At 37.8% G+C, this 12,135-nt stretch overlaps 1 protein-coding gene across 1 annotated transcript in view; it reads right to left on the minus strand.

Moving 5' to 3' along the window:
* Positions 1-3,789: 3,789 nt before the first annotated feature.
* Positions 3,790-12,135, minus strand: part of ARHGAP8 (Rho GTPase activating protein 8) — a gene marked incomplete in the record, with an annotated part of 39,847 nt that continues 31,501 nt past the window's right edge. The window contains 4 exon segments of the mRNA XM_072400285.1: positions 3,790-4,995; positions 8,054-8,157; positions 8,620-8,748; positions 10,060-10,137. Of these exon segments, the coding sequence (XP_072256386.1) occupies positions 4,798-4,995; positions 8,054-8,157; positions 8,620-8,748; positions 10,060-10,137 (509 nt within the window).

Here is a 12,135-nt window from a genome sequence, read left to right on the forward strand (position 1 = left end):
TGCTTAGGCAAATTGTGTCTACCAACAAAGTTTAAGTAACTCTGAACAAATACATTCCTGACATGTTAGTATATACAGGACCACTATAAAAAATCGCAGTTTTTTAATATGAAAAAGCTCTTCTTGAGCTCCAGTAAGTTATGTTACCTAGGCGAATATGATGTTATTCAGTCTGCTGCAAGCCAGAGGAAGCAAGTTACGAGGAGCACAGAGACTGCAGCAGGGCCTGACCCATGACAGACATTTGGAAACACAAGCAGGACCTGCACACATACCAGTACTAGGATTTATGTGTCATCTCTAAATCAGCATCTTATACCAGGAAGTAGCAGAGTATGAATATAATTCAAGGTACGTATTTTTTCTTGATGCTGAAATTCGGGTGTTGACACCAGTATAAACAGCATCTTATACCAGGAAGTAGCAGAGTATGAATATAATTCAAGGTACGTATTTTTTCTTGATGCTGAAATTCGGGTGTTGACACCAGTATAAAGCTATGGGACAAAATGCAACTATCATTGCCAAACCAGTAATCAATAGGGATGCCAGTAGAATAATGTGAATTAATTCATCGAGTTATTTTTAAATCATTTATTTAAAAGGAAAAACAACATTTGGTCTGCTTTTGGCCAACTTTTTACTTTGTACTTTTGATTTAGTTAGCATGTCTAACTTGCTCATTAATGATGCATGGCTGTTGGCCACCAGTAGATGGTACTGTGCCCTCGCTTAAAGTATGTAACAAAGTTTGTTACTCATTTTTCTTGGACACAGCACCATCTACTGGTGTGACCCTAGTACTAATGGCATTTATGGTTACGTGGGAAGGGGGGATCTTCGTTTACACTTGAGTATATTTGGTGGATCTTGCATGATATTTGAATAAAGAAAAGAATATAAAAGCAATGTCAGGAGAATCACTTTGATGTATGTGTAAAATAATAAATACACTTACACATGAGTGGTGCTAGGTCCACTTTGCATACAGTATTTGCAGACTGTATTTTATCATTGATTCGATGAAACTGAAAGTTGAAAGTATTTGCTGAATGAAGGATTTTGTATCAGGTCACTCGGGCCTCCATCAGGAGACAGAACAGAGCTGGTAACAACTTAATTTGGCATTCAGTTGTGCTGCTTAATCAGCTCCCTTCCCTTCTCTGTTTAAACTGGCCTACATTTGCATAAACCATAAAGTTACAAGTAATTGAAGGCATTGTTTGTGGAGTACAGCGTGTACATAGCTAGCAGCGATTGACTTAATATACACATTAACTCTGCAGTGTATCATTAATCACAAGAACATAGGAGGAGACGGGCTAACAATCACTCCTGAAAAGAGCTGACGAAATTCTGGGAATGAGAGTGACGAGTTTGAATTGAACATGTTATGCTGCAAACATCACATTCCTTTCCTGTAATGACAATTATGTTGTATCTCAGACCAGTGTCAATGTGACAGTATAATGTTCTGGGTTCCTACTGACACCTACTGGGCGACCTGGGAATAACCTTCACCATGTCTACTGCACTAAGTAGTGCAGAACTCCTGAGATAGAACTCCTTTAAAACATCAGTATACCTATTCAGGAAGATACCATGATGATATGAAAAAGTAATTTATCTGTACCTAATATTTATCTATACTTCAGATTTCAGTTTACTATACTCTGTAGAAAGATAATATCTGGTTGACTGCTATGGGTTATGTGCTGCTTAAATTTATTTTTATATGTTGCATAAATGCTAAGAAATGTGCAAATATACAGGCTTTGTATTAGCCTTGTTCATAAATGTCTAAAACAGATGAGCTCTTGCTATAACCTCTCATTTGCTGCAGTTACAATGTTGAACTCTGATCACTGGGGAGGAGAAGAGTGAGTAAATGTTTCCTGTAGCCAGTAGAAGACTGATGACATTGACTCGCCTAGGAAAGTCCCTGGACTGGAGCTCAAGAACAGTTTTATAATATTAAAACAGATCTTTTGAACCTTAGGAATCCCCAACAGATCCACGTACCAATAGGAAATTATTATTAGTCTTGGCAATCATGCACATGAAAGCTAGACAAGTCTTTTCTCCTGAAACCTGAATGCTGAAAATCAGACAATATATACATGCACACTGTAAATAAAAATATGTAGTGAGTCTTAGCTGGAAAAGCTTTGCAATTTTGTTTAACTAATCTGGTAATTCAGAGACCCCACTTTCAGATTTTGTTATGTTATTTGTGTCCACTGTTATGGTAATTGTGCCTAAGCAAAACCTTTAAACATGTGCCTTTTGGCTTAAATTATTCCTAAAAAAAAACAACAACAGTGCTATTACTGCTATGTAAATGTGCTCAGGCTCTCCTGTGCCTACAGCCTCAGTTATATATCTGCAGGGTGAGATCTAAGGCACTGCAGCCTCTTTTAGGAGATTTGGTGATGTCACAATTCAGCTTGTAATGATCTCATTGCTGGAGGATCTGACATGAGAAAGTGAAGCCCTCCCTCTACCAAGATACTCACCTCCACACAGACACAGAGTAGGGATGGCTAGTCAGTAATAGGGAACAAATTAGCCACATGTAGACTATAGGTAATCGTGATCACTAGTTGCTTGTAGTTTTAGGGTAAAGCTACTAGAGTTCAGTTCATTAAACCAAATTTAAAAGTAACAGATGAATACAGCCCTAAAATAGATAATTTTGACTTGAATTTGACCTAGTGTCGGCTTCTTGTGGTCTTCCTTTATAGCAGAGCTGGAGTGTGAGCGGAAGAAGCAGCACAGGGAGCCAGTATGCTCACAAAAAGCATGTTGATGGGAGGAGAAAGTAGAGTGACAAGAAAAGTGAACTCATCACTTTGCTTTTTCCTTTTACTGTCCAGTCACAGACTGCAAACAATCCAGGATGAACTGGGCTCAGAAGAAGTAAGTCGAATGATGCTGGCCATCAGACTGAGAACATCTAGTGGTAGAAAAAAAGAACTGCAAAGGAACTCTTTGACTTGAAAGCAGTTAATATTGTATGTTTTAACTATTTATTTTTATTTTGTTACTTTAAGCTTAAGTTCCTTTTATAAATATATATATATATATATATATATATATATATATATATATATATATAAAGTGTTGTTTCACATCTTCCCCTCAGTTTCAGCTTTGTGATTGCTCTTTTTAAAAAGGAATTTAGGGAATTTAGAAAAAAAAAATGTAATGATCTGTTTACTGTACTCGGGAAAACATGATTGCTGATTGGCTGCTGTGTGTTATTTGTGAGGTTTTATAGATTATGCCTGATTCTTAATCAGTTTTATACTCATATATTAAACAGAAAAACATGTTTACACAAGCACCGGCTTATCAGCAAATATGGAGGAAAAATGTACAAAGTGACCCATCAGGTAACAGAAAGCTAAGAATAAGCCACCCTTCATAAGAATACCTCCTGGGTGTCCTGTATGTCCTGTATATTCCCCAGTCCAGTGCTGCAGTCTGGCCATTATTGTTTGATATATGGATTGGATAAGTTCTTGGAAAGAAATCAGGACCCATTAAGACTACTGCAGTGATATGCATTACTGTGCATTGTGTTATGGCAAACTTTTCTTTATAAATGGGCTGCCAATGCACTACAAGGTACAGAAAAAATGCACATGACCTCCTTTGTAACCAACACAATGGTAGTTGCATTGTGGTTGACAATACAAATCATTGCAATACAGTGCACAAACAATGTGTGTTGTCATAACTCAACATACTATAAGTAACTACATACACCAGATCAGAGTGCATTATTTAACCCGTTTTTACTTTAAAAAAAAAAACATTCCTAAACACTTTGTAACAAAACATCAAATATAAATAATATGATGTGACCTTAAACAGTGCAAATCTGTGTAACAAATAAAAGGCAGGAATACTGTCTCATCTTTAAATAGCAGACCTCAGATGTTCCCCTTATATTTTGACCCCTCTAAAGTTGGATGAATCCAGAATTATTGGCTGTTGGCAACACAATTCCTCTATAAAAAGTCACAAATTCAATGTAAATAAATTAGCAACACAGTGCAAACCTAATGTCAAAATATAAAAATTGAGCTTCCACTTTGAGAATCCCCCTATTCGTGATCCCCTGATGATTTGACATGTAGTGTTTGCAGCTAGCAACCTATTTTATTATTTTAGTTTGTTTTTGTAACAATGTTTTTCCGAACTGTGCCTTAATACATATTTAAAACACATTGTTAAAAGCTCTTCTAAAATAAGGAGTCCTCTGAGCTGCTCTCACCTCTTCGTCTAACCAATTTAGACCTCGATCTTACCATCACACCTTCACATAGAACCAAGTCATTTCCATTGGACAGCTGGAGGTAATCAGTGAGTGATTGTTACATGCTATGCTTCAATTGCCATCTGTAATAACAATTAGGAAAAAGAGCCAGAACAAGCTCCATTTACAGAGTCCTTCCTTCTAGGAGGAAAGGTGAGAATCCTGTCTCACATGGAGCCCTCCAATGATGACAGAAGATAAGTTTTTGTAAGGGGTATTATGACTGTGACATGGCTTAGTGAGTTTAGCACAGTGGTGAAGCTTATCACAGGGCAGAAGGGCCAATAGGCATGGAAATACAGTTTCCTTCTTTATTGCCAACTGAGACAGCTTTAGTGTAAGCTGCGTGGGGCCAATAGAAGCTTGGGGGGGGGGGGGCAGAAAATTTGGGAATCGCACTAGAAGTAGTAACATTTTCTCTAAAAGTGGATGAAAATCAAAATGTTCCCATTTCCATGAAAAATTCACAGTGTTTATGGGAGTTTCTCGCCTGTGACAGTCCTGGAACTGAAGATTTGAGAGTAGAATTCAATTAACAGTTCCGTGAACATGTTTACTGGGACCAGAGCATTGATGGATGGGACTCCTTCCTGTGGCCATGCCAAGTTCAGTCCAAACACGCAGCCCAGGTTTGACGCGGTCATCTTGTTGCTGATGTTCTGCTGAGATATCTGCCAAGGAAACAAATAGTGAAGTGACCATATTGATTGCCAAAACACTCAAAAAATCTGCAAAAAATATGAGCTACGCCCAAAAGAAACCCTCAACTTCAGTTACTGGGTCAGTTATGTCCCATCAGGCCTCCTTCCTGGCCAGACAAAGCTGAATAGACAGAAATACCAATCATTTTGGAAGGTAAAACAGCTTCCATATAGTGTATGTATTTTATATGTGTATTTAGCACCTTGCCAGCAGTTCAGTTTTCAAGAATTTTCACTCTTTTTACTCATCTGTAACTGGAAACAATCATGAAAATTACTTTTCAGTGATTATAATCTGACTTCTATCTGATGTTTGTATGGGACTTCAGTCTTAATGTCAGGTTGCTTGTCAGTAACTTCTGGAACTCTCATTGCCCAAAGTTCTTAGTTCCCGACACCTGTCATTGGGTAGCTGATATCACCTTGCACTTATCTAGCCATAAACACCCAATCTAATGTAATCTAATTAATTCACCCAATCTAATCTAATTAATTCTACCTCTAAGAAGTGGACATTTTGATTTTTCTGGTTATCTCAAATCAGATGGACGCTTTGATTTTAGGGCGGTTGCAGCTTTTGCTAGCTAATGGTTGATAGATTTTAATTATTGCCTGGAGGTGCTCTTCAAATCCATATAAAAAGCATATTATCATGAAAAGGGAATTAAGTGAAAATTAATGGTTTATCTATTTATGTCGCTTTCCCATAATACATTCTGCCACAATAATGCGGTTCCACCCGCGCGATTATAAAGCTAATGACTTTAATGTGTCACATGGGGAATCGCTAATCATTCTTCTAAATGACTAATCAGATTTACATTCACATTGAGATAAACATTTTTGTCAAAATGACTTCTGTTCAAGCTATCAGAAATCACCCTGTGAGTTCACTGCAACCTCAAAAAACAAAACAAAAAACAACTGCCAATACATTAAATAGATTTCAGAAAACCTTACAGTACAGCTATAGGCTCTTGTATGGCTATGTCTGAAGAAATACCAAATTCAGTTACTGTGTGATGCATAAGCCTTGTAAATGAAGGTTTGATCAAGCAAACACTAAGATTGTGGTGCAGTTACCACACCACAGGCAATTGATGCTTCATAGAGAATGAATGGTGGCCATTGAAGAATACTTGCTGATTGCCCATCCAAACCACAGACATAACCTGATTTTACGTTTTTGATAAAGTGAGGAAAAAGTAAAACCCCTGTGAAGTGTTTATTGCTGTGTGGGTAAATTTGTCCAGGTGATCATTGTCAGTGAAACAGAGAATGAAGGGGCAGCACAGACCCCATAGGCACCCTTACCTGTTCTACACCTCCCTACCATATTCAGCAGTACATTTATTCCTTTACTGAATGATAAAATAACTCATGGCATGTCACAGGTGAAAAACATTATAAAAGTAAAATGGCTTTTTTATTTTAGGAAGCTGAAAGCGATAATGAAGACATGGATTTAATGCGATCTTTGCTTTTAATGGACTCTGCTCTGACCATACCGCAAGGCTCTGCGGGCTAATTACCGGTGGCATTATGGAGAAAGCGTGCACACCTCATTAGTGCCTCAAGTACCTGAGCTCTTAGTGCCTGCATAGAGATGATGCATCTGGTGTAGAACAATGTCAGTCATTGTGTGTACGATTGTTCTTCAAACAGCAATCAGTGACATTAGGGGATTTTCTTAAGAGTGTCCGCTAACAATAATAAATTGCGGAGGAGATTAACTGGAACTGAACCTATTACATTTCTTGATATTCTAGTAATGGAATTTTGTTAATTCCATTATGGAGAGCTCACTGAGGGGTAAATGTGTAAAAATTTAGAAGGAAGGTCTCTTTGCTTCCTTTTACTAATGAAGGTTTTTTTCTTAAAATGACAGATATTAAGAAAACCTGAAAGAAATAGGGGGGGTGCCACCACTAACCTCCACAGAGATTTGATGTGCCTCCTGGCAGAACTGCTGATGACTAAATCTCACTTACATGAATAGAATTCTTCTTTACCTCCCAAAAACAAAATTGGACTGGACTTTTTACAGGGAGACAAAGGAGTAAATTGCAGCATGTATGTGGCATGTAAACACTGCCTAGTGCACATGTGAGCTGGGCAATGTGGAGTTCTGTGTTTTATAATGATATATAGAAGGAAAGTGGGGAAACGTGTATAGGATATTTAGTACATAAACTTACCAATACTTATGTACTAAAGCTCCAGAACATGACTTGGTCTGCTTATGTTCTAAAGCACCAGAACATGATATGGTCTGCAAATGTACTAAAGCACAAGGACATGACTTGGTCTGCTCATGTACTAAAGCACAAGGACATGACACGTGTACTAAAACACAAAAACCTGATGCGATCTGCTCATGTACTAAAGCACCGGAACATGACATGATCTGCTTATAGGAGCTTCCATAAAATACACTGTGACCATATTGTTACATTGTATTTATGAATGAAATCTGTTACTTTACTCATTCACACAGGGGCAACTGGCTGCTGATGCCACATAGCCAGGGTCTTGCTGAGTTGGGTATTTGTACTTGGTACTTCTATAAAGTGTAAATTATAAAAAATAATTTCTGACCTACATGAGATTGCACCAAACAGCTGTACGGACATAGTGAATACATACTTAGGACATGTTTAGACTAGTGGTATTTTTCCGTTGAATTTATTGCCTCTGGGTGTCCATTGTCAAACAACAGGTGGCAGGAAGAACTAACATGCTGTCACTGCTCGACATTTTTTTAGACATATACACAAGTGTTTGCAAGCAGCACCAACTTTGGTCTATGGGGTGGCATAGGGTAGGCAGGGGTGACATGGATGCTGCATGTTGCGTCCAAAAAAAAAAAAACATGCCGCAATGTTCCTACTTACTTTCAAATGAAGAAAAAGATCAGACCCATCTGGAGTCAAACTATTTTGTGTGTTTTAGGAGGTAAAACCACTTGAAATTGCTTGAAAAAAAAAGTGTGAATATTCCCAGACTCTCTACTCTGCTGTGAACTTACCATGTTCAGGAAACAGATCAGATATTTCAGCACAGCATAGTTATGATCAGGGAGTCTCTGTACAATCTCCTTACAGCTGTTAACACGTAAAATACTCTCCACACCTAGAACAACAAATAATAAATATAGAGCAGTGAGATGGGGGGATCAGCAGAGGAACACAGTGTACCATATTCACAACTGATTTCTGTTTTTCTTTAGGTAGCTGCTGAAAACCCCTCCTGAGTGCCCCAACACCCAAAATAGAATCTTTTCCATTAATAATTTCTTTTAGAGATTTGAAACTACAGGTCACATTCTGCAGAGTAGCACTTTATGTGACTGTCTGACACAGGTAAAGCTCTCCAATCAGCAGGGAGCATAAACTTAACAGTGGGGAGTACATAGAACCACTGCAGAGAGACCACTACAGAGGTTGTCTCTCAGCTTTCATTATTTCTAATAAATATTTTAATCCAAAAAATAATTTTGTCATTTTTATAGATACCAAATATGTATGCCTACTGGCCATGCTGTATTCATTTACCTAGAGATCTTTAATTCAGTATGTGTATCTGTAAGCTTACTTGTGATCCCCAGGATAGGCCAGTAAGAGTTGAAGGTCAGCAGAGGTTCAGGCAGTTCACGCAAGAAGGTCTTCAGGATTGCAGCAGGTATGTGCGGATCACCATACTCATCAAAATTCACTGCCTTTCCTGTGGAGAAGCAAGAATACATTGATTGGTTATGCTCATTAATATTTAGCTGTTCAACATACAAAGAAGCTGCTGAATAGTAATTGGATGTTATCAGCAAGTGAAGCATTAAACTCATTCAGATTCACATAGTGAGCCATTATTGTATAACTTCCCCGCTTATTGTTTTTTTTATATAGAGACATAACAAGGGTGTGCATTAAAGAGAGTAACCTGCAATAAATGTGAATTTCTATGTGTGTGTCTGATAGCAGCAAGGTGAAGATAACTAAGGGTTATTTGGCTTAAGTCAAAAACTCATCTTAAGTCATAGAAACAGATATGCTTATAGTTAAACATTCTACTAAACACCTCGATTTGTATCATTTTTCTTTATCCATTTTCTTGGACTGTGCAGTTTAAAAGACATCAGAGGTACCCAGTGCCTTCTACAACAGACCTAGTCTGTAATCAGCACTCAGAAATAGACCTACACAATACAAGTCTATGTGAGTACAATTGTTCTGAGGGGGGTGGCTGTTACTTAGAGTGTAGGAAAGTAGGAGGAAGCATTTTGACTGAGACAAAAAATATTTTAAGGCAAATCTCTGAATAAAAAACAAAGGATATTATACACATATGCAGACCAAATAAGTACTGATCATAAAATTGATTGGTTGGTCAAAACTAAAATTGGCAGTGGATTTGAATATATGTACCATCTGATCTGTGAGTATAAGCCCCTATGAGGTACAACCAAAGTGACTCAAATTATACATTTTTGGTAGAACCTCAAACCTTGATGGTAAATTTGTTGCCCATGCATTGTTTCCATCAATAGAAAGTGAGATGTGAGATGAGGCTGAATTACCCGTGCTGCATCCAGGCAACAACATGGGCATAAAATAAAACGGTTGATGGCCTTTAATTACCTGGCTGCTTGTGACATCTCACCTGTTATTACAGAGAAGAATGAGATCAAGTCAAGAGAGAAAACAATTTATTCTTGTGGTGCCATTTAGCATAGCGGACACACTAGGTAACTTCACTTCATATTTTATGTAGGAAGGTAACCTGCTTCATCGAAGTTCATAATGGCCAATATCTCTTCTCTATGAATCAACATCCCCCCCTTTCCCATTCAACAAACTGTAAATTCCTACAGCTGTGTCCCCAGTGGCCTCCATACATCTCCTGCTAACGTGACATCTACATTACAAATGGCTTTATGATTAACTAATTAAATGAGCGGTCATAGCAGCGGTAAAATAGATTCATTATCAGCGAGGGGACTCGCTTCGGTGCTTTCAGAGTACTCGGGGAAATACTGACCCAGATTATACAGCTTCTGAATGTCTTTGGTGATGTGAACGGCGACTGATCTTCGAAAGAGACCTTCTGTGTGCAGACCTAGAAGACAAAAAGAGACATTTGTAGATTTACTGCTGAACACATGAAAACAGAAGAAACTCCAAGATGAAAACAGAAGTAATAGATAATACTATGTACATAGGGCAAGGCAGAGAAATGGTGTCACCAAAAAAGTTTGCCTGCGTGAAGTTTAGAGTTCTTCCTAACAAACATTCCTATCTGTTATACATATCTACAAACTTTATACTTTGTTCTACTTCCTTTAGCACACAGTCGAATATTTTTTAATAAAAATCCAACTCAAAAAAAAAAAAATAGCTTTTACTATTTACTTGCAGAACTTCAGTCCAGAGCTGTCTACTGCAGTAAGTTCTCTCTTCCACTAGATGTCACCAATCTTGTCTCATTCTACCAGCTTCCTGTAAATTCAGGGTATTATGACCCCCCCCCCCCCCCCGGGGGTGTGCCATCAAGCAGACTGGGCTCTGAGCAACGCTGCACTACATGGGGCTCACACATTAATACATGTGTGCTGTTGGGTACAGAAGTAAGGACCACCCACTGTCATAGCCACAAGCCAGAAAAATATCTATCTATCTATCTATCTATCTATCTATCTATCTATCTATCTATCTATCTATTTCTCTATCTATCCATCTATCTATCTCTATCGGAGACCCACTGTTCTAGCCCTGTATATATGCCTATGTCATCCCTGTTCTCTTTGATTGTTTTTAATATAATGCCAGTGATCAGTTAGAGGGGATGTGGAGAGTGTGTACATTCATGGAGGTAATAGGAGTGATCAGCTTGAATTTAATACAACACATACTTCATTTTGACCAATAATATATTGTCCCACTACAACATAATGGACTATTTTGGTGATTCCTTTAAACAGCAAATCATTTTCAGCTTTCCTTTTTTTTGTTATCACAGGTTAAAATATAAAGGAAAAATCTGCTTGCTAGCTGCGTCTACATATCAATCTCCACATTGCTTTAAAAAACAGGAGGGAAAGACACATGGCTGAAACAAAAGAATCATTACGAAAATTTGCAAACAAATTTGAAATAAAAAAAAAGAAAACCATTGCGACATTGTAATAATGCTGCTAAACCAATATGTACATTTTGCTCTGTACAGAATGAACATAAACACTGGTGGTCATTAAAGTGGCAATTTGTATACCATGTAGGAAAGGAACTCGCTGTGCTTGTACAATTTAATATGAACCACTAAATCACAAGAAAATTGTTTAGGCAATGAAAGCAAATAACAGCATCTAAGGAAGAACTCCTGGCAGATATTAAATTAATGCCGTTCTCTATTTCTATATTTGATACCAAGATGCTAAATTGAAAAGCAGAAGTATTGTCATAGCTCTGCTTGAAAGAAAAACTCAAAAAACACAAAATTTATGTGTGATGTCCTCTGCACTCCAACAGTCCAATGTGCATTACAAAAGACAGGACAACCATGTATCCTCTCAAAGTCACATTACTGGCTCACTTCCAATAAAGAACTCTATACTCAATTAAGCAGAACAAACTTCTTTACATTGCAGCTCAAATTTTGGGCTTGAGTTGCGGGATGAGCCATGTTTTGTTTAGCCCAGCAGTGAGTTGAATAGGAGTAGTTAGCAATGTATTCTCTCTATTACAAATGAGTCCCTAAATGTAATGAGGGGCTCAGCACCAACACACTAATATAAGGATTCCATACCTAAAATTGAGGGTGCTGAGAGCCAGATTAGGCAAACATAAAGGGGTTGGGGGTTTGAAGAGACCACATAATCAGACCATTTATTTCAACCAAAGTCTTTTCATATAAAATATGAACAATTATGTTATTTACATGTAAAAGCCTTGTGTAGATAACTTAAAGATCTCATCAATCATTGACCATCAACACTGATGTCAACAGCCCCAGTGGACTCAAAGCTGTATCTATATAGCATTCTCTTTCACTTCTCCAGCACCTGGCATGAAAGGTTATGTAGGTAGAAGAGGGGGCCAAGGAACCAGAAGCACAGAG

This window comes from Pyxicephalus adspersus, chromosome 2, assembly GCF_032062135.1.
Source record: "Pyxicephalus adspersus chromosome 2, UCB_Pads_2.0, whole genome shotgun sequence".
Classification (NCBI taxonomy): domain Eukaryota; kingdom Metazoa; phylum Chordata; class Amphibia; order Anura; family Pyxicephalidae; genus Pyxicephalus; species Pyxicephalus adspersus.